The 24285-nt window shown below is 41.6% G+C and overlaps 1 protein-coding gene across 4 annotated transcripts in view; it reads right to left on the reverse strand.

Moving 5' to 3' along the window:
• Window positions 1-24285, reverse strand: part of LOC148646745 (NACHT, LRR and PYD domains-containing protein 3-like) — a 2700574-nt gene that overhangs the window by 1453054 nt on the left and 1223235 nt on the right. For all 4 annotated transcript variants that reach the window (XM_088608537.1, XM_088608542.1, XM_088608540.1 and 1 more), the window contains one exon: window positions 18574-18747. In XM_088608537.1, the coding sequence (XP_088464663.1) occupies window positions 18574-18747 (174 nt within the window). The remainder of the gene's footprint in view (window positions 1-18573; window positions 18748-24285) is intronic.

The raw sequence follows: 24285 nt of genomic DNA on the forward strand, positions 1-24285 counted from the left end.
ATTGCCTGACGTTAATTACATTGCTTGAAAAATAATTTTATTTAGAGAGACTGGATAAGTAATTCAGGTGTTTTTTTACTTCCTGAAAAACAAGTAATAATTTAACAATATGTGCAAATGTTTTTATTATATGTCGCTGTTGTGAATGTCTGAAGAGTGTATCTTATTTGCCTGTCCGGACTGGTGGAGCTCATCCAGCTGTGTCTGGATATCTTGGTCAAATATTTGGCTAGTGTGTATTGTCTGTTTAGGGTTCTGTAGCATTCAACATGGCTGGACAGCTTGTTCCCCCCTCCCGCCCCTCTCTGTGTACAGTAGAGCCTCCTGTCCTGGCTGCTGGAGCTCATACAGCTGTGTCTGGAGAGAATCCAGGGCATCAGCTCAACCACACGGCTGGGCAGCTTGTTCTCCCCTCCCGCCCCTCTCTGTGTACAGTAGAGCCTCCTGTCCTGGATGGTGGAGCCCTTACAGCTGTGTCTGGAGAGAATCCAGGGTATCAGCTTCAACCACACAGCTGTGCAGCTTGTTCCCCCCTCCCGCCCCTCTCTGTGTACAGTAGAGCCTCCTGTCCTGACTGGTGGAGCTCATACAGCTGTGTCTGGAGAGAATCAGCTTGTGAGCAGTCTGTGATTAAATTAATTATCATTATATTATCATTCCCACTGTGCATAACAAGGAAGATTAATAAACACAGGGTTGTTTAATGATAATCTATTGTATATCTCATGGCTAAATAGTCAAGTCTAGCCAAAAGAGAAAACATCGACTTTATTTAAAACCAAGCAAAAGTATTAATGGTTTTTAATTACCATACCTTTATGGTACATGACTTTGCTAAAATGTGTTTAAAGATAAAAACGATTGCAATTGGCATGCCTGTAGCATTTTCACGAAACCTCCTAGGGTAACAAAATTCTTGTGTTGTACAGCTTTTCAGCTAAATATACAGTATTTATCGCTTACGCCTGAAATTGGAACTGCTCGCCGCGCAGTGAATAGTGACTAATAAGCAGTGAAAATATTTGTCTGTCTTTCTTTAGGGGAAGGGAATCTGATCTGATCTGCAATCTCTGGAAGACTCGCCCCCTTCTACTTTGAAAATACCTGTGAAACCGGTTTAATTTGTCACAGCCAGCACTCCCGCAGAGAGTGATGAAAACCGTGCTGCGCCACTCCTATTTGGCATTTTAGGTATGGAGGCGGAAAGACGCCCCCCCACCTCTGGGTGCCTGACTTGTCGCCATCTTTAACCAAGCCGTGTTCGAGTCGCAGTAGGTAGAGACACGTATGAAAAAAAGTTCATTCCAGCTACAATACATATATATTTTTGTGGTAAGAGGGAGCAAAACACCAGTATTTACTGCTAATAATTAGTGTACGATTTAAAGTTGAAATTCTGAGCCTAAATATAAAGTTAAAATCTCGACAAACGAAGCATTGTAGGAAATGCGCACACAGAAATACACAGAAAATAAATACGTTCTGACATCTCAAATCAGTTTCGATCAAGGTCTCCAAAACGAACAAGAAAAAGAGCATTTTCAGAAAGCAATTACGCTGTGTTTATGTAGAATAAGTTATTAGATTTATGCGCAATCTAATTTCTTATTCGTTTAAAACAGTGAAACAGCTGCAAAAGATCAAGGTAGCGATTTACGTTGCATTGTGCATTGTGCTGCTGTAATAGTTTAAAATAATTAAAAGTCTAAACGGTATCAGCTTTATTTATGGGTTTGTGTTTGTGCATGAACATAGTTACAGTATACTGTTATTTCTTTAGATACGCGATTGCATGGTTTTTTTTTAATTCCTGGCAGGACCAGGCATAAGAATGAGTCCATAAGAATCAAGTAATAGGTTTCATTGCGCTTTGACAGATCGCTTTGACAGAAACCAAATTTCCCAGATTTAATATGTGCGTTTCTATATTTATTGTCAATTAATTGTCCATAATATTGCTATTCTATTTTTTCAAAGAAATGTTTGTTAAAATAAAAGTCACGGCGCTGGCTGGATTTGAACAAATCTAGTCGGGCACCTAGACCACAGTACCACCGCAAGGTCACATGAGAAGTGGTGAAACAGCCCTACACAAACAGTATCAACAGACATTGTACAGCGTATACTATTCTTGTGTATTGTAACGCAACGGGGGCTCAGGCGGGCGCCCTTGCCGCATTAGGTCGGCCCCTGCACCGTCCGGGGCTCGAACCCGGGACTTCCGCGTCTCTCTGCAGCGACCTAGCCCCGTGAGCCAAAGAGAGATCTCTCCACAGCCCAGTAGCTGTGGTCCTGCTATCACAGGGAAGGGCGGTGACGTCACCCACTCTGGTACGCCGGCTCTTACACACACTGCTTGTCGGCCGTAAGCGTTACACTCTCCCCCGCTTAAATCGCCGTCCCCGGCGAAGGGCTATCCCACCCCGCTTCTGACACCAATGTAACGCAACGGGGGCTCAGGCGGGCGCCCTTGCCGCATTAGGTCGGCCCCTGCACCGTCCGGGGCTCGAACCCGGGACTCCCGCGTCTCTCTGCAGCGACCTAGCCCCGTGAGCCAAAGAGATCTCTTCACAGCCCAGTAGCTGTGGTCCTGCTATCACAGGGAAGGGCGGTGACGTCACCCGCTCTGGTACGCCGGCTCTTACACAGTGCCTGTCGGCCGTAAGCGTTACACTCTCCCCCGCTTAAATCGCCGTCCCCGGCGAAGGGCTATCCCGCCCCGCTTCTGACACCAATGTAACGCAACGGGGGCTCAGGCGGGCACCCTTGCCGCATTAGGTCGGCCCCTGCACCGTCCGGGGCTCGAACCCGGGACTTCCGCGTCTCTCTGCAGCGACCTAGCCCCATGAGCCAAAGAGAGATCTCTCCACAGCCCAGTAGCTGTGGTCCTGCTATCACAGGGAAGGGCGGTGACGTCACCCACTCTGGTACGCCGGCTCTTACACACACTGCTTGTCGGCCGTAAGCGTTACAGTATATAATTATATCGTTATTAATTTTTTTAGATACGCAATTCCATATTATATTCCCTATTAATCAAATTCTAAAAGTATGCTTGTTGACTCCCGTATCGAGCGTATTCACAGAAAACCTTAAAACTACCACTTTTTATACACATGTTATTTCACGTTAGTTAAAGACTTCGATGCTTAAAATGTTTAGGGAGAAATGGAATACTAGTGTGTATTGTAACGCTTACGACCGACAGGTACTGTATAAGAGCCGGTTTACCAGAGCAGGTGATGTCACCGCCCTTCCCTGTGATAGCAGGACTACAGCTAATGGGCTGTAGAGAGATCTCTCTTTGGGTCACCGGGCTGGGTCGCTGCTAAGCGATGCAGGAGTCCCGACAGTGGGGGGCTGACCTAATGCGGCAAGGGCGCCTGCCTGAGCCCCTGTTACAGTACTTTTTCTTTAAAGTACTGAGATCAGCCATATACTGTAATACTGTATGTTTGTTCCAAAATGAATATTGTTTATGGCCTTCACACGCGTTATGCTCCTATTCTTTTTATGCTCAGCTACTAAGATTTCTCTTCAGTGGTAAAATTCCATATAAATATTCAATACTTAAACGGGCACAGTAAAGACATTAAATATACATATACGTACTCTATACAGTACAGTTTTGCATACAGTAATATGTTTATGTTCCTAAATCAATATCTTTTATGAGCATGTGAAAGGCATGGTGAATCGGAGATTCTCAAAAATTACTGCTGTGACTGGAGACTCCGTTTCCAGATCACCTGGCACTCGAGAGGTAGCCACATGAACACATACACACACACGTATGCAAATATTCCACTATCAAAACAAAGGCAATAACACTGGTTTCCTACAAAAACAAACTAGTCTGGAATTAGGGTATATCTTTGCTTGCTCTGTGGGTGCACACACAGAGTAAAGTAAGCTTGTTCCCCTATTATCAAAATTAATCATTAACTCAAACCAAACACTTGTTTTAGAAGTGAAATGAACTGAATTGGTAATCAACTCACGCATCTCTAATAAATAAACTGTTTGGATTTCTCACCGGTATAATGGTTTCTCCCGCAAACCAGTAGGACCCCAATTTTGGCATGGCAACAGGGGCTGGCTTAGTAGTACCTGTTTCAGGATTGCACATGTGTGGATTGATTTGTATGAAGGAACCATTAAAAGGGGGTAGTATTTTCTAAAATAAGTTATGTACGAAATGGAGTATGATATTGTATTTTTGGTAATAATATGTTCATTGTTTAGTTGTATATTTAATGTAGAAATGTGTATATCAGAATCCTGATTATTATTTTGGCAAATTATTTTTTGTGCTTTATAGTGGAATATTCTAGGGGGAGGAGTTTAACCTAGAAAAGGAGCTCTTCAAGTTAGGAGGGGGGAGTTAGGAGAAGGTGGATTGTGGGGTAGAATTGGATCTGCCTGCAACAATCTAGTGTTTTTTTTGTACAGTAATTAATGTATCTATTTCATATTATAGCTTTGTGTTGTTGTTTTTTTTTGGTTAGTTTGTGATTTTCACTTAGTTTTTTGGGGTGTGGACTTTGGGAACATAGTTCCTCATAAAAAACACCATTGCACATCTTTCCAATTGTGGCTGTGCCATCGTTATTGTAATCTTCTATCTACGCCTCCAAACTCTGCAAGGAGGAGATTGTGACAACTGTACTTTGCATGATTGGAAACAAATGCGTGATTGGATCAACGAAATGCTGTGGTGTTACTTTTACAAAGACGGTCAATGAAAAAAAGAATGTGGACCAGGGCAATACTTTGAGTTTACAGCTTGTCCAAGGTCATTCATTATTAATACTATTAGTAATATCTTCGGTAAAGACTTTGATGGCGACAGCTCAAACATGAGAGGTTGACCTTTATTGGCTCCACCTTGCGGAAACTCCGGATACTATTATTTTACCTGCGTTATCATGCAGTATCATGTGGTTCTATGCGAGAATATACGGTATTAATACCGTAACTTGCGGTATACCGCGTCAAGCGCACCGCAAAATAATGTGGTATCGCCTGCTTGTTTTGAGTGGCTGCATCTGTATTTCTGCTCCAGAAAAATTGTGCATTTCCAACATTACTCTGTATGTTGAGATTTTAACTTTATATTTAGGCTCAAATTTAAACTGTAAATCTTATCTAATTGCTAACAGTAAATACTGATGTTTTACTCCCCTTTACCACAAATATGTATTTGTATTGTAACTGGGATTCACTTTGTTTCTGTCTGTGTTTCTCCTTACTCTCTCTCACCCACTGCGATTCGGACACAGAATGGTAAAAGATGGCAACAAGTCAGGCAGCCAGAGGGAAGGTGGGTCGTCTTCCTGCCTCCATAACTACATGTCCAAATAGGAGTGGCTTAAGTGACATACAGAGTCATGTAACTGACAGTTTGAGATACCATTTCGTGTAAATTTCACTTTGTTGCTGATAGGTGAAGCTTCCCAAACTCAGACCCAAAGTCATGTGACTGATTTTCTCTGTTTCATTGACTTAACTCAAAGATCACAAGCACAACCATTTTAAATGGGATGTGTAGTTCTTAGTTCAGTTTGAATTTTAACTGTATGTGCTGGCTTTGTATTTGGCCAGGGCTTTAAAGAGAGGGAGCACCAAAAATATTTGGAGCCATCTCCGCTTTAAAGGTACCCTCCTCGTGGAAGAATTGTCACTTTAAATGTTTGCCCAGCCTACTAGAGGAATTCAAGAGAGATCCTGATCTTCACCAACCCCTCAAACACTCTACAGACCCTCCACCTGAGACTGTGTTTATCCTGCTCTCGTAGAAGAGGAGTTGGGTCTGGCCCAGCAGAAAGTGCACTGGGTACAATTCTCTTCTTCCTGACATAACTCACCTTGAACACAACAGCAGGGCTGCTGAAGGCCAGACTAAGGTTAGAGAAGAGACACATCATGGGAGTCAGGGAGCAGGTACTGTAGCAGTGAAAGTGAACCTGTTTCTCTGCAAAGAAGTGTAACTATAACCAGAAGTATAACATTAAATTCATACAGTATATATGATATGGGATGACCTAAGTTCTTAATTTGACCGATGTTGTGGCCCACTTCAGTCAATTGCACAAAAAAATAAACTTTTAATTTGGCAGTGGCTCCTCCTGAAACAGCCATGAATCAGTCTGTGAAGATATTAGGCTTTTCAGGAATTTCAACTGTAATTCTAACAGTGATCACAAGATGACTTCACAAGGTTTGTGTGCCCAGTTTTTCACTTTACCGTGCAGTTTATTACAACCAACAAATAACCTCCTTACTTTCTGTAATTTAAATTTTAATTTAAGGTATTCACTGAGTCTCTTAAACCAAAAGAAAAAAAACCATTGGTATGCTTGTCTAAAGGAAAATAGATTGAGTCCTCACTACAATAAATCAAGAGAGAAAAATGTGTATCCTCTGTGCACTGTTCTCAGCTGTAAATCATCAGGTTTACTCGCAGCCTCTGATGATCGAGAAACTTACTGCCTCTTCACTGCGCTCCGCAGATCCCGAATGTTTTGAGAATGTAAGTGGATGCCTTGCATGATGTTCAACCTCTCCGGACGTTTTATCAATCACAATCCAGTCCCTTCTGTTTCTCTCTTTTCCCGAAAATCTCTACTCTTTTCCTCCACTTGTTCATTACATTTAAACTCACCCCTCCAAGCTCACTAGCCGTTCCGTATACTTCGGATCTCTCCACAGTGCTGACGAGATACTCACTCTCTTTTTTTTCTCTCGGGTCACATAGCCTCGGAGCTCCTCCAATTCGATGAGCACAATACATGTTTATTTATCCTGGTTGAACTACAATGTAACTTGCATTTCACCTGAACATGTTTACTTTAACATTATATTCACATACTGTACTGTACTAAAACAACAACAAATCCATATTAAAACTGTTTACATAAATTCACACAGAATTCCAGAAGGGACAGACAGACTCTGCTGGATCTAAAACAGACACAAACTACTTGACAACAATGGTAGTGCACAAGACTCCCCACTGTGAGTTGCCAGCTTTGGACAATGGGGTGTTTGGGAGTGTGGGGTTCACCAGCTAACTGTCTGATATCTCGAAGAAGACAAAGTGCCTGTGTTGAATTAATACGTGGGTGAAATATTGGTTTAAATATTTTAGGAATGAATGATAAAGCTCTGTCGAGATAAGAACAAAAATTCAAGTTAGAGAGAGAAAAGTTGTGCGCCTCTGCCTATTAAGCTTTCGACGCGGTTCTATGGCGAACAATTTAATCAGCCACTTGAACTTTTAATGTAGGGCTCTCAATTAGAGACGTCAGTGGTTCAGATGAAAAAAAGATTATGCTCCGCTGTCCGGGCTGAAAGTTAGAGGGCTGTAATTGATGGTATCTTGGCCCCCTAGTTGTTACCAGCGATAGGGCATTAATTTTTCTCAACTGTGTCACAGAGAGAAATCTGTACAGGCTTTCCCAGGCAGGCTCTATCCCCACACAAGTTTCCAGGGAGTGTCAGAGAGAGACAACAGCTGAGAAAGGTGCAGAGCCTGTACAGAACTTTCCCCTCAGCTGTGGCCAGAGATCATTCCTCTAAAGTACGAGACTATTTCAGGTCCCAGCACTCCAGGGAAAACAGGGGACATATCAGGGGGATGACCCTACATTAACAGCATTCCCCGAGATGTAATGCACACAGAATCTGACATGAATATCTGCCTGTACACTGCAGGGAATACAGTCCCAAAGTAGCTCACATCCAGTCCACACAGCACCAGCAGCCTGGGTCCATGTCTAGCAGGTGTTGTAACTGGGGGACAATGGCTCAGACCAGTCTGCTGGTGAAGAATAAGAAGTGGCCCAGTTCTGTCTCCATTCTAGTATTGTGGCTATTGGGTTGTTTAAGAGGGGAGACACAGTGGGACATAGTGGTTAACATGGCTGTAGTGCCAGGGCCCTGGTTCAGCTCCGGACCTGGGTAGATATTTGTGTGAAGTTTGTATGTTCTCTCTGTGTTCTCATTTGTTTCCTCTGTCGAACCCCTGATGGACTGACAACCAGTACAGGCCCCTGTGTTGGGCCATTGCTTGCTAGGACAGGCTCTGGCTCACTCATGACCCTGAGTTAGAAACAGTGGAGTCCAGGACAGACTGGGTGTCTCCTGCTCTCTACACACACAGAGAGCACCGCTCCTCTAGCAGACTGAGGAGGAAAGGAGGCAGTGGGGACAGGTCAACCCCACAGGTGATCAGTAGAAAGAGGAGTTTGAGGTCTCCTGCGATCAATTCTGCAGGACACAAGGCCAGGCCATGAGCAGTTGATGACAACACTTGAGAGTCCTCTAGGGTTTCTCACAGTGCCTGACATCCCAGCCATGACCATGATGTCATCAGTGTACTCAGAGTCCTGGATAGTAGGATCAGGACAGCCCGGGATGTAAAGCTCCTTGCTGACCCAGCGCAGGCTTCTATTATAGACTGTATACTTCTACTACATAATCACTTTTTGAATTCTAGAGGCTTTATAAAATATTTGAGAGGACAGCATTCCAGGTGGAAAATGACTATTTGGCTGGTAGTCTTATCATGCTAAACTAAACTGTATCTTTAAACACAAATAATGAAAACTGAAATTAATACATTCTGGGTCCAGATAAGGCATTTGACAGGGTACTAAAGCCTTTTGTATTTGAAACTTGTAGGAGTTTCATAATGGTTTTATTGTTTGGCTACAGGCAATGTAAAAGCAACCAAATGCGCAGGAACAGGTTGATGGTATTCTGTCAGACATCTTTAATTCATACAGGGAACAAAACAAGGAGATTCTTGTACCACTGATTTATTCTCTCAGAACGTACATCTACAGAACAATACAGAGGGAGGTGATATAGCAGGAGAACACACAATCAGGCTCTTTATAAAGATGGTGTCAGTATATACAGCAGAAATTCAACATCTTTTCCTGTTCTCACAGATGTAAGATGTTCTACAGCAACTTTTCAGAATAGGGATTAATTCTGAAGCAATGTTATTGGGGAATCTATATCCCCGGAGGTCAAAAATAAATGTAATTTACAATAGGATTGGGATAAGATAAAATGTTGAGCAACTGCAATACCCAGAAACCTAGAAAACACATTAAAATATAATTAAGAGGTCCTAGAAAATCAGCTCAAGCAAGACTTAAATAGATGGAAACTGTTGCCTGTCTCATTCTTGAGAAGGATGAAGGCAGCAAGAATGAAGGTACTTCCAGGATTTCTGTCTTGTTCCAGACCTTCCTTATGCCTCTCAGTGACCATTACTAAAATGTCTATTTTATGTGGTTTAAAGTCAGGGTCCCATGCTATTGTGACCGTCGCGGTTCCGCGTGGGCTCGCGCCCTCTGGCGCTCCACCCCGCCGGTTCGTCCTGCAACACCTGGGTCTCCAGCATAACGCAACTGGGAACCAGCCTCATGAGCTAAAGGAGACCTCCCTCATCCCAGGCGGCTGAGGTCCCTGCTACGCACAGGGAGGGCGATGACGTCACCATGTCCAAACTAGCTCCACTACACTATTTCTATAAACCCCTCAAAATGACTATTTCTTTCTTTCTTTTCTTCACATTACAAATTCTTGAGATTACTGTATTTAAATTGTAGAATTTATTTTCATAATGGTTTGCTTTGTTCTGCTGGAAGCAAGCAGGGCAGCCAGAAGAAAGTGAAACTAGAGACATGATCGAAAAGGCAGGGGTTGAGCTGAGAGGAACTGATTAAAGCACCAGGGAGAGTCTGAAGGAGAGTCGTTTAACATGCAGGGTTCAAAGCACAGAGATCAGTCCAAGACGTGGTCAAACAGGCAAGGTCTTAGCAAAGGGAGAGGAGAAAACACTGGGGAAACGTGAAAAGAAGTAAATGAGACTCTAAGATGAGAGATTAACAAATTGGTACATTTTGCATACCGAACTTATTTCCACAGCTACATCCTTCCAGATGTATATAAAATATCAAAATACAGGAGGAATGGGTGGAGTGGTGCCTCTGTGGCTAAGGAGCTGTGCCTGTGACTGGAAGGTTGCCGGCTCAAATCCCACGGCCGGCAGAGGAATCCTACTCCGTTGGGCCCCTGAGCAAGGCCCTTAACTCTAACTGCTCCAGGGGCACTGTACAATAGCAGACCCTGTGCTCTGACCCCAAGCTTCTCTCCGTGTCTGTGTCTCCATGGAGAAAAAGCTGGGGTATGCGAAAAGACGAATTCCTAATGCAAGAAATTGTATAGGGCTAATAAAGAAACATTATCATTACAAGAGTAAATCGCAGGTGAGAAAAGGAGGTTGGCACCTCCACAGCAATTGAAGAATCTAAAACCGTTCAAATCTGCATAAATCCACCAATTCACATTCATGGAGAGAATGTGAGTGAAAAGTTCACATTAAACATTGGAAGAAATACCAATTACAAGAAAAACATGATAAATTTGGAAGCACAAGCTGTTGGAAGAATTGCGAGGAAACCTGGAATATTATAAACACCTTTTGGTATGAAAATACATTCTTATTTATTAATAATAAAGATTCTTGAAGAAATATAAAACATTCTCTTTAGGTGTCATTTTTCTTCTGGGACAAACACCAGATGAACAGCCTTCAGAAGCAGAAAGATACTGCAGCCATGAAATAAATCACTAGAAACTGGTTAAAGCTGGACAGACCTTGTGTTCAAATGAAGACGGAAATCTCATGGAGAGTATTACCCACAGAATTATAAAGCAACAACAACATATACATACAGATGCAGCAATTCAAATCGAGCTCGGTATGCTGTGGTACAACGCAGTGGGCGTGTTGTATCAAAATGCGTCTTAACGCGTCATTTTCGTCATACTGCATTTTACCGCATGCGATTAGATTATGTTAATAGTATCCGGAATCACCTTGTAAAACCACCAGCTGGAGCTAATAAACCGTAACCTCTCATATACAGCATTTAAACTATCACCAAAAAACACCTGGTTTCAAATCCCGATCACTGCTGAGGGACAATCTTTATTTAATTAAGAAGTTATGTTATATACTCTTTAGACTTTAAATTTTAAACTCTGTATTACAGCATGTTAATCATTATACATTAAAAAGTTGGTATATGTTATAAAAGCAAGATTGCTCAGTTGGACAAAAGTACACAACCTACCACTTTTATCATAAATATTTTAATTATGCAAAAATATTTTATGCATCAAAGTCTTTACGAAGATATTACTAATAGTATTAATAATGAATGACCTTGGACAACCTGTAAACTCAAAGTATTACTCTGGTCCACTTCCTTTGTAACCATCTTTGTAAACGAGGAGACTTTATTTTTTCATCACAGTATTTCGTTGATCCGATCACATATTCGTTTCCAATCATACAAAGTAAGTTTTGAGAATCTCCAATTCACCATGCCTTTCACATGCTCACAAACTAATATTAATTTAGGAACATATTATGTAAACTGTACTGTATATGGCTGGTATTGGTAGTTTAAAGAAAAAATACACACCGGTGTTCCATTTCTCCCTAAACATTTTAAGCATCAAAGTCTATTATGTGGTTATTTCGGAAACGTTTTTACGTGCTCCTTCTGACCATATTACTGTACGTTTATATACTTTGTGTGAAAAGTGATAGTTTTAATTTAATTAAATCCTTAAAATTAAGGATGTTAAAGTGCTAGAGGTATAAAAAATACAAAAATACACATGAGCAAAAAGTTTTAGAAATGGAGCAGGTGAAAGGATTTGTAAATATATTTTGTTAAGGTAAGTCAGTTTTTTGCCACACATAAAATACATTTTTCCAGGAAAGTTAAGCCTTCGTCACTAATAAAACTCCTAAATAAAGACATAAACCTAGAAGTCTAAAGATTATTTTATTCAATGTTGGTAGCAGGATGAACTGTCTGGTTGAGCTAAGTGTATATTTTGTTGCAGAGTTGCTTCAGCTTATTAAAAACACCCATTATGTTCAAACTGATTTTTTTACACAGACGACCGACACAGCTTTGTGTTGTGAATCTCTTTTTCTAATAAAACATTTGTCAGTCTGTCCGTGGGGAGAAGGGGGATGTCTTTCATTGGAAGGTACGCCTATTCTACTTTGAGAATGAAGAGGGGGAGGAAAAGAGTTGTAAAACCGGTTTCTTTCCAAACAATTCATCCAGTGGGGCAATTTAACAGGCGCCTCAAGCCATTGAAAGGGTTCATTGAAAAACTAAAATAGCAAATATTCTGGACACTATATTGACATTTTTAGAATTTGATTAATAGGGAATATATTATGGAATCACGTATCTAAAGAAATTAATAACAATATAATTATATTCATATACTGTAGCTTAAATCCTGCTAAACTAAAAATTAGACACCAGAAGAGTTTTATTGGACAATGTTGTGAGGCTCTGGTGAAATTTCTCTGTAAACAGAAGAGTTAAAGAGGAGACACTTGTGTATCGTCCCCTTTTAAACTTGTAAAAAAGGAACATTCCAATGTTAACAACGGGTGCAGGGCCGAATTAGGCCAGTACCCACTATTGATAAACATACAGAAAAGAATATTAAAGTATTGGCTACACCTAAAAAACAGAGACCCAAATTCCTACCACCACAAAGCCATGCTGAGTCAAGAGCTGAGCCCAAAACAGAGCCCCATGAGCCAGCTGGTCCTGAGGCTCACTGACCTGAGCCACACTGACACTAACCAGCCTCAGGACAGCACTGCAAGAGCACCACAACCCAGACTCAACCACATCACAGCACAGATCAAACAGCAATATCTCACACACTGGGACACACACACACAAACACAACATAAACTGGAATGCTACAGAACCCTAAACAGACAATATCAGACAATAGCTGAATATTTGACCAAAATAAGAAACAACAAACAGGAACAGACCCTGACGAAGTAAAGGCTCAGTGACCACAGCCTAGCCATAGAAACTGGGCGACACAGGCAGACCTGGCTACCCAGAGAGGACAGGCTGTGCTCCCACTGCCAGCGGGGAGAAATAGAGACAGAGGTGCACTTCCTACTGCACTGTGACAGATACTCTGGGATTAGAGAAACATTCTTCCCGAAATTCAGAAATTTAATCCCAGAGTTCCCACACCTGCCAGAATACCAATGGGTCTCAATCCTACTGGGAGAGGGAGAAGGGAACTCAGTTGAACTGGCAGCCCAGTATGTGATCTCCTGTCACAGCCTGAGGAACAGTGAGTCTGTCTCCCAATAATGCTCCAGCTGCCTACAGTATATGTCAATATTTTATAATATGTCTTTGTTGTAAATGTCTATAATATGTCTGTAGATTTTATTTTACTTGTATTTTTTGTTTTGTTTAATGTAAAGATCATTACTTTCATTTGCTTTGGCAACACTGATTGTTCCCATCGGTCATGCTAATAAAGCACCTTGAATTGAATTGAGAAAAGAGAGAGAGCAAAATACAGGGGTGCGAAACCAGGGAACTATTTACATGAAAATGGGCGATCTCCCCAGACTGTACGCGCGTTTCACCGTGGGTCAGCTGCACTGGTCAGCGGCTTTCCTAATCCCCACCCTGACCACTACCACTCCTGTCCTAACCCTCACCACATACCCCAGCCGGGCTCTCTTCGACTGCAGCGCCGGGCGAATGCCCTACATGAATGTAGGGCTTTCGGGCTCACGTGGGTTTGCGCCCTACACCCTGCGGTACCGCTGTGTACATACAGTACGAACATCCTGTGATATTTAGGAATATAAAACATGTCAATATAGTGTCCATAATATTTGCTATTTTAGTTTTTCAACTAAATGTTTATTTGTTAAAAGAAAACTCATAGCAATAGCTGGATTTGAACACCCAACCTCAGTCTTAAAAGTCAGTTATTTAAGCCATCACACCACAGATGCAGTCATGTAGCAAGCTGTAAAACAGCTGTGCACATGTCAATAGAAAGTCTTATACTACTGTTTGTGCTACAGTACATGAATATAATTATATCGTTATTAATTTCTTTAGATATGTGATTCCATATTATATTCCCTATTAATCAAATTCTAAAAGCATGCTATTGTTTACTCCGATAACGAGCGTATTCACAGAAAAGCTTAAAACTATCACTTTTCACAAAGTATATTGTAACGCTCCGGGGTTCTGGTTGGCCCCCCCAGCGTCGGGGACTTGAACCTGGGCCTGTGGCGTAGCTCAACAGGGACCCAGCCGCTTGAGTTAAAGGAAGATCTCCCATCAGCCCCACGGCTGTGGGCACTGCTATTACAGGGAAGGGCAGTGACATCACCACTCTGGCAAGCCAGTTCTTACACACTCACTGGTGGCTGTACGCATTACACTCTCCCCCACTTAACTCACCGACCTCGGCGAAGGGCTATCCCATCCCACTGCTGACACCAATGTAACACTTTGGGGTTCAGGCGGGCGCTCTTGCCGTTGCCGTTTAGGTCGGCCCTCCACTGTCAGGGACTGGAACGTGGGTCATCAGCGTAGCTCAACAGGGACCCAGCTGCTTGAGCCAAAGGAATATCTCCCATCAGCCTTGCGGCTGTGGGCCCTGCTATTCACAAGGGAGGGTGGTGACGTCACTGCTCTGGTAAGCCGGCTCTTACACACTCACTGGTGGCCGTATGCATTACAAAAAAAACGTAATACGGTCAGAAGGAGCATGTACAAATAACCATATGTAAGACTTTGATGCTTAAAACATTTAGGGAGAAATGGAATATTGGTGTGTATTTTTTCTTTAAACTACCAATACCAGCCATATACAGTACAATTTACATAATGTTTATGTTCCTAAATTAATATCATTTAGGACCCTCAGAAGCGTTATGCTCCTCTTCTTTTTATGCTCGGCTGCTAAAATTTCCCTTTAGTTGTAAAATTCCATATAAATATTCAATATTAAGTGGATTAATATGTGCACAGTAAAGAAATTAAATGATTAAATCTTTTCACTACCAACCAATGCACCACAAGTGCCCCTGTCAGTCATTTTGGCCAGCCAATCACGTGCCGCAGATTATTTGCCACAGTATGGGGTTTTACCGTGCCTTTTGAACGGCTGCATCTGTACCTGCTAAACCACTGGGTCAATGAAAACTGAAAGAGTAAAATTGTTTGGCTGACCACTTTTCTGAAAAGTCTGAAAAAAGGGGGGTCTGGTTCCAACTGCTGTCATTCATTCATTATTGACCATTCAGAGCCCTAGGAGATGTCACTGTCTCTGTTATCACAATTCAGGAGAGAAAAAAAACCCTCAGCAACTGGATTGTTTACTTAGCAACCAGGGGTCATCTATTATTAACAACTCATCCTGCTAATAAGCTGGCAGTGCAAAAAAGCAATTAAAACTCCTCTATCACTCCCTAGAGGATTATATAGTAATTACAATAGCTATTATAGCTTTTAAGATTTTTAATATATTTATTTAATATGTCTTGTATGGTTTGGGTAGTTGGTGAAGTTGGGTAGGGCGTTAGACGACGCTGAAGACCGAGTGTTTCGGGTTTTGTAGTTAGGTCAGCTTCCCCTCATTTTATTACCCAGCTCCATTTTGATTGTTATTTACGTTCCTTTGGTACCACTCATATTTCCTCTTCTCCAATACCAGTCACCTATTCAAATTGTACATATTTCACTCCTGTTTACCTATTATAACTCATTACAACTATCTTTTCCCCACACCAAAGATTTCTCCCTGCACGCCTGAAATTCCCTTAATGTCACACACCATATACCCTTAGACTATCTGGGTGCGTAACAAATGTCTCGATGTTTAATCCAAACTAGTACACATGGGGCAATGTCTACAAGCATTTTCAGCTGGCTGACAGGGCCACAACCTGAAAAATTGATCTTGGAAAATTGAAAACAAAATATGTTTCTTTGTTTGTCCTAGATATTTCTGTCTGGTGAGAAGACACAGTAAGACATATAAGAAATTTAAAGACTCTACTGTATACTGTACACTTCTACTGTATAATTGTCACAGATGTCGGAAGGGAGAAACCGTGGAGAGGCAGGAGAGCGAAAAAGACCCTATGCGAGGCGGCGGAACGGGGAGTTAGCCCGGGCTCGTCAGTGCAAAGAGTTCTGGAGTGCCGTATAGAAACCTATGCCCTCAGGTAGTGGACGTGGGGCGACCTGGTGCTAGGCGGGTCTCAGGACATCCGAACGTCAATGCCCAGCGAGGCAGAATAAGTGACCCGGAAATATTTAGCCCAAGGAAAGAGGGAAACCGGAAGGACAGCAAAGCAGGAAACTAGGGACAGGACAGAGTAGGAGCGCCCTCTGGCTGCAGAGGGCGTGACAATAATTCCATTTGTAATTCCAGAGATATTATAAAATGTTTGAGAGGACATCATTCCAGGGAGAAATTGACTATTTTGTTGGAGGTCTTATTGGGCTAGACTAAACTGTATCTTTAAACACAAAAACTGAAAACTGAAATGAAAAAAAGTCTGGATCCCGAAAAATAATTTGACAGGGTTTAACAGACTTTTGTATTTATACAGGAAATGAGAGGAGGAGATGCTTGTCACCACTGATTTATTCTCTCAGAGTATAAGATAACAGAAGGATATAGAGAGAGGTGATATAGCAGGAGGAACACACAATCAGGCTCTTGTTATTAGATTGTTATTATATACAGCAGAAATTAAACAGTTCTTCCTGTTCTCACAAATGTAATCACAGACTACAGCACCATTTCAGGATACAAATTAAAATCGCAAATTCTGAAGCAATGCTATCCCTGAAGATAAAAAAAAATACAACTTGAAATAAAATTTTGATAAAATAATATGTTTAGCAATTAAAATGCCCTGAAACCTAGAAAACATATTAACATGTAATTAAGAAGTGCTAGAAAATCAGCTAAAGCAAGACTTCAATAGATGGAAACTGCTGCCTGTCTCATTCTTAGAAAGAATTAAGACAGCAAGAATAAACGTACTTCCAGACCTTGATTATGTCCCTCAATGACCATTGCTAAAACGTCCATTTTATATGGTTTAAAGTCAGGGTCCATTGCTATTTCTCTTGACCCCTCAAAACGACTATTCCTTTCTTTACTTGTTTTTTCACAATACATTTTTGTATCTGATTTTTGTATTTAAATTGCAGAATTTATTAATTTAAAAATGCTTTGAATTATATTAGGTGTAAAACATAAGTTTTAAGTAAGATAAATTGTGAGTTTATATTGTCAGGAAATTCGCAGACGGCAGTGTAGCAATTGAAAACCGTCACCATTACTTTTAATAAACAATTATCCAATTTAGCGTCACAGATACCCAGAGCCTGTCCCAGGAAGCACTGGACATGAGGCAAGACTGAACCCTGTACAGGATGCCAGTCTATCAAAGAGCACACACTCACACTAGTGCCAGCTTTCCCAGAAGTCTATTAATCTGCCAGCATATTTGTGGACTGTGGGAGAAAACTGGAATACCACACAAACCTGGGGAGAACATACAAACTCCACACAGATAGCATCCCAGGTCTGGAATTGAACCCAGGGCCCCAGTGTGATATCTCCTGTAATGATCTGATGGAAGCAGTAATCTGGGGATGGAATCTAGGTGCAGGCTCTGCTAGAAGCAAGCAGGGCAGGCAGGAGAAAGTAAAACTAGAGACATAATCGATAAGGCAGGGGTTGAACTGAGTGGAACTGATTAAAACACCAGGGAGAGACTGAAGGAGAGTCGTTTAACATGCAGGGTTCAAAGCACAGGAATCAGTCCAAGATGTGATCAAACAGGTAAGGCCAAGCACAGAGAAAGAGGAGAAAAAACTGGGGAAATTCAAAGCTAGGAAGAAGTAATTGAGACTCTAAAATGAGAGACTAACACATTAATAAATTTTGCAAACCTAATTTACTACCACAGCTACATCCTTTCAAATTTATGAACAATATCAGAAATCAAAGGAGGAATACATAAGTTAAGAGTAAGATGCAAATGAAAAGGCGGTTGCCACTTCCACAGTAATTGAAGAATCTAAAACCATACAAATCTGTATTAATCCACCAATTCACATTCATGGAGAGAAAATGAGTAGAAAGGTCATATTCAATATTGGAAGAAACATCGATTGCAAGCTAAATATGATCAATTTGGAGGCACAAACTGTTGGAAGAATGTCCAGGAACACCTGGAATATCATAAACATATTTGGCATGAGAATAAAATGGGGAAAGATACTGTACTTAAAGAAATATAAAAAAGCTACTTTAGAACTGTCAGGACTGTAGCCATGAAAGAAATCACTAGAAACTGGTTAAAGCTGGACAGACCTTGTGTTCAAATGAAGAAGGACTCTATTAATTAAATCCCATGGAGAATATTACCCACAGAATTATCAACAACATATACATACTGTATGTGTAAATAATTTGGGCAAATGGGAAAGACTGCATGTCAAGATATTAACAAAGAAGTGAAGAACTTTTTTTGTTTTGTACTTCCTAGGTGTTGATGCATGTGAAAAGCGAATGTTGTGTGTCTCAGAATATCTACATAAAACAATAAAAACAAAGAAATCACCAGTGTTCACTTACTTCAGTGTTGTTAATTTACAGTTGGGATCCCTCAGAGCTGCAGACAGCAGTTTCACTCCTGAATCCCCCAGGTTATTGTAACCCAGTTCCAGCTCTCTCAGACTGGAGTGTTGAGACTGAAGAACAGAGGCCAGATCCTCACAACATCTCTCTGTTAGTTTACAGCTCCACATCCTGCAGACAAAAAGACAGGAGCACAGCTGAACAACTGCACAGCTCATCCACATCTTTCTTTCCAAGTCTTCACTACAACACCCAGCTCAGCAGTAATATACAGTACAACATCATGTCATTATCCATCTCAAGAGTGTCCATGAATGAGGATGATGAAGATTATTGCTGCTTCAAATTAGGTTCCAGAAGGAAGACGAAAGATGAGAAGAAACTGCCAGGAAGGGAGACTTTCACTTTTAACTATAATAAAAATTGCTTCACATTTATTATTAGATTTTATTATTATGTCGTCCTGTTATAGTTATTTTAATCAGTTACAGTGTTGTTGTTGTTGTTGTTGTTGTTGTTGTTGTTGTTTTTCTTCAAATGGTTTATTAATCCCAAACGTAAATGTCCAACACTGGAGTAAGTGAACTGGAGACTTTTTATTGTTATTTATAGATATGTTGAGAAAAACAGCATTCCCTTTTGAAGAAAATAAACAATTTGAATAAAAAAAAACCACCTGGGTTTTAACTATAACAATGTATAAATATACATGCTATATGAGTCGGAGCAGTGGCACTGTGCTAAGGATCTGTGCCTGTGGTTGGAAGGTTGCTGGTTCATATCCCACGGCTGGCAGAAGAATCCTACTGTGTTGGGCCCCTGAGCAAGGCCCCAACTGCTCCAGGGATGCTTTTCAATGGCTGACCCTGCACTCTGACCCCCCAGCTTCTCTCACTGCCTGTGTCTCATGTAGACTAAGCTGGGGTATATGAAAAGATGAATTCCTAATGCAAGAAATTGTATATGGCTAATAAAGCAGCATACACACATCACCTAAAGACTCTCAGCACGGAAGAAATAGATAGACCCTTTAGGATCCGAAACAAACACGAATTAATGGACAACAGTGATGGTGTGCACGTTTCCCCTTACCAACTTTAGAGAGTGATCTGTACAGGCTTCCCAGGACAGGCTGTGCATCAGCAGACAGCTGAGATCAGTGCATAGCCTGACAGAGTTTTCCCCTCAGTTGAAGCTAAAGACAGTTCCCCTAAGGTATGAGACAATTACAGGTCCCAGCAGGCCAGGGAAGAGAGACACATCAGGGGGATGACCCTACATTAAAAGTAACCTCTGAGAGGAAGTGCAGACAGAATCTGACATGAATATCTGCCTGTATACTGCAGTGAATACCATCCCAGTGTAGCTCACATCTAGTCCACACAGTGCCAGCAACCCAAGTCCATGTGCAGCAGGTGGTGTAGCTGGGTGACATTGGTTCAGTGCAGCCTGCTGGTGAAAAATGAGTCATGGCCTAGTTCTGTCTCCATTCTCCATTGTGGATATCAGTGTATTTTCACAATTAATCTCCAGTAGTGATCACTGGATTTAAAAGGTGTTGTTAAGACCATGAACTTTATTCATGCACTTTATTTCTTTGACCTGCTCTCTCAATCTGTGGCTGCATCCACTTTGTCTGAGCCATAAAACTGAACTTTAAGTACAAGACAGTAAGTCAAGAGCAAGTCCATATGAACTAGAATTCTGCCTAAGACTTTGTCGGCCACAGGGGAAATCTTTTAGCTTGGGATCCATCTGGAAATTTCACTAGAATTTAGATAACATTAATACAGTTGGGCTTCACTGTCAAAAGAGTCTGGATGATCATCCAGACAAAACCTGACTGGAGCTATGTATTTGAACCTTGCTAGAGAGAGCTTGCTATTCTGTAAATTTAAGGAACTTGCATTTCCTGGGTAAAAGAAACTTCAACTAGAGATGTCTCCAATTTATAATATTTATTTTGTGGCACCTGGGTTTTTCACAGTGCCCTCATAAATCAGTGTAATCCGAGTCCAGAGTAGTAGGACCAGGGCAGCCAGGGATGTACAGCCATTTACTGGCTGCAGCCGATGAAGAAGAGAATGAGGTTGTATTTATTTAGAAAGCAGGTAATCTCTTATTTCGCCACTGTAGGCATTATTTAAGAGTTTAATACACAGTAGAAGTCAGGAGTACTTTCTGGGTGATCAGAATGTTAGGCCTCTGGAACACCTTGTTTGAGCACACACCCTTATAATAATAATTAATAATTGCTTACACTTATATAGTGCTTTTCTGGACACTCCATTCAAAGCACTTTAGATTACAGGTAATGGGGATCCCCTCCACCACCACCAATCTGCAGTCCCACCTGGATGATAGTGCGCCATAACGCTCACCACACATCAGCTATCAGTGGGGAGAGGAGCAGAGGAATGAAGCCAATTCACAGATGGGGATTATTAGGAAGCCAGGGTTACACCCCTACTCTTTTCGAGAAACGCCCTGGGATTTTAATGAATACAAAGAGTCAGGACCTCGATATTATGTCTTATCCGAAAGACAGCGTCTGTTTACAGTATAGTCTCCCCGTCACTATACTGGGGCATTAGGACCCACATGGACCACAGGGTGAGCACCCCCTTACTGGCCCCACTAACACCTCTTCCAGCAGCAGCCTCAGCTTTCCAAGGAGTCTCCCCTCCAGGTACTGGCCAGGCTCCCACCTGCTGAGCTCCAGTGGGTTGCCAGTTGTGAGTTGCAGAGTGATATGGCTACTGGCCTTAAACATAGTAATTTGTGTGTTGTGTGTTCTATTGTCTGTGATGTAGTATATAGTACAGTATGTCTGGTATAACTGTGCCTCTAAGTATACCAACTGCTCAGATATATTCTGGAAAAATCACAAATTGGGGGATATTAATATTTACTTATTCACTAAACAGCTTAGTCAATTCCTGATTTTCACAAGTTTTGTTAACCCCGCATTCACTACAGTGCATAGTGGAGCGAAACAGACCTGCTGTGATCAATTCACCAACAGTTTGATAAGTTTGATTGCCTATTTGATAGTTGGAGTATTTGAGCGAAAACAGTGAAATAAAGAGACCGAAAACGCACCGTTACCACAAGGAATGGGAGCATTTTTTTCGCATTCAAATCTGCAATGCAAGCGTCTACGCGAAAGCAACATTTTAAAACTGCACACAAAACGTATGATGTGGACTTTCCCGCTAAAAGTGAGTTACAGAAAAGAAAAGTGGAAAAATTAAAATCTCAACTAGCAGCAGTCGGTTTTCACAAGACCTAATACAATCATCACATCGTTCTCTGTGTGCCACATCCCGGCTCATCACAAAAAGTCGTTCAGGGATTGAGAAGTAATAAAAAAGCATTTGTTGAGACTGCTGACTTGCTGTTTGGAGATTTCAAAAACAAACATTTTTGGCGAGAAGTGTTCAGACAGCTGTTGCCTGAAATCAAAGAGTTTCTCAAGTCGTATAAACATGGTGAATATGCCCAGTTAGAGGATAACCAGTGGCTTTTGGATTTAGCATTCCTCACAGACTTGACTGAACTGCTGAATGACCTGAATGTCGAGTTGCAGGGACAAAATAAAACATGATCAGCAGTGTCAACACATTCAAAAAAATTACAAGTGTTCTGTTGTAAGCTTCTCAGTGCCAAAGCTCACATTAAGGTAGGATATTCTTTTTTCTTAAATAGGGAAGATTACCTGTTCACTGTAGCATGAGTCACTTGTTTTTATTTGCTGTCATTTTAGTGATGGGTATCGTAATTATGCTGATGTGCCCACAGTCTGTTTTCCCTATATCAGAGCTTCAAATTCACACTGGTAGATCGCACTGGACTGGCAAATGAAAAAGTAGATCCTGCATTAAAAAAGGTTGGGCACCCCTGAACTAGAGGATCACATACATGAAAAGGTCAATGGGGATTTACAGAAGATAGTTCTTGTATAACCAACTTGTTTGCTATTTGAACAAGCAAAAGCAGTAATGAACACACAAAGCATACAGCATGATACTGTGTATTTGCACTTTCAACATTTTTTAATAAAGTTAATCTTTTTTGTGGAATTCTCAAATCACAGGCAGAGAAGCATGAATTAAGAATTATTTAATAAAGAGAAAAAAAGAGCAGAGATAACATGAAGCAAACAGAGGTGATGTAATTATTGGAGTACCACAGGGATCTGTACTAAAACTCTCAGGTCCCGAGTCTCCAACTCACTGACTCCACTGTCTTCTCTATCTGATCTCCTCCTAGATCATAATGTAGGTCCGTCACTGAGCCAAGCCCTTCTGTCGCAGATTCCTGGACTCGAGCCTGATCTCTCACATGCCCTCTGGCTGGTCCCTTTCAGGGAGATGACACCCTCTGCTCCTAATCACCACAAACAGCCTCCTGCTCTTTCCCTGATCTGGAGCCTCCTGCTCCCACATGACAGTCACTGGTCCCCTCACGACCAGTCAGCACTCGGACTTCCAGGTCTGCCTCCAGCCTCTCACGTCCTCCCTTGACACCACTGGGCTGGGTCTCACACACACACCTGTCTCCAGAGACTCACTCCCACACTCAGACCTCTCACACTAACTATCCTGAGTCTCTCTTCATCACATCGCACTGCTGAGACTCAACACACTTTCTGTCATAAAAACATACAACCTCCTTGGTGCCTAACTCTCATGCCCCAGATTGTGTATTCACAGCTGATGGTACACCTCAGACCCATGCCCAGCAGCCACTGTCTTTTGACCAGAGCTTTGCAGCCAGACAGACCTAACTCTCTCACCTGATACCCCTTATCATCTGGGAGAGGGTCCCTCTGTGGCACCTCAGATGCTGGCACATACACACTGACTCCAAACTCACTAAACACTCACACAGTGGGCTCCTGGACATCCCTGATCACTAACACCCAAATAGGCGACTCTGTAGGCTCTCCACCACAATCCCCTCCAGGATTTTCACTCTTCCTGGTCCCTTCTGTGATTTCCTTATTCTCCTTTGAGACTAAAGCTTTCCTTTCTCTCCCCTCATCGGGGTTCTTTCACTGTTCTATTCACAGTTTCCTCCCAGACTGTTGTTCTCGCATCTCTTCTCCTTATCGCTTTGTAGCTGCAGCCGTTAGTCTGCCTTCCCTGTCACAGACCTGTTCTTTCCTATCAGCTGTGGTTACCAAGGCAACACGTCTGTTGACAACTCTCTATTGACAACTCCGACTCCCTGTCAGACACACCCACGTTTATTTGTGAAAAAAAACAGATGTTTTTATTAACATCCATCTTTTACATCTTCTACACACTGTGGGAAAGTAATAAGCAATGTAAACACAATGCTAGGATATATAGTCAAAAGTGTAATTATTCTGCATCAAGGACGTCCACAGGACAGTGTTGGAAAGTTAAATTTTACATCACCATAAACAACATATTCTGCAATTGGTATACAAAGTATTACACATGCAAGTGATCTCCAATATCCTCTTATTCCAGCAGCTGAATACTGTATGTTTTCACAGTAGTGAGAGGAGTATTTAGAAAAAGAACATATTAATGAGTTAGTGCTGACCACAGGAATGGGAAACGACATAATGCTACTGGTCACTTTCATCAAGTTTTAGCAACCAAATTAAAACATAGTGCAACAAACCCTATATCATAAGAAACAAGTCAATCTCTACTTCAAGAGTGTGTTTTACAT

Source organism: Lepisosteus platostomus, chromosome 16, assembly GCF_059453375.1.
Source record: "Lepisosteus platostomus isolate fLepPlt1 chromosome 16, fLepPlt1.hap1, whole genome shotgun sequence".
Taxonomy (NCBI): Eukaryota; Metazoa; Chordata; class Actinopteri; order Semionotiformes; family Lepisosteidae; genus Lepisosteus; species Lepisosteus platostomus.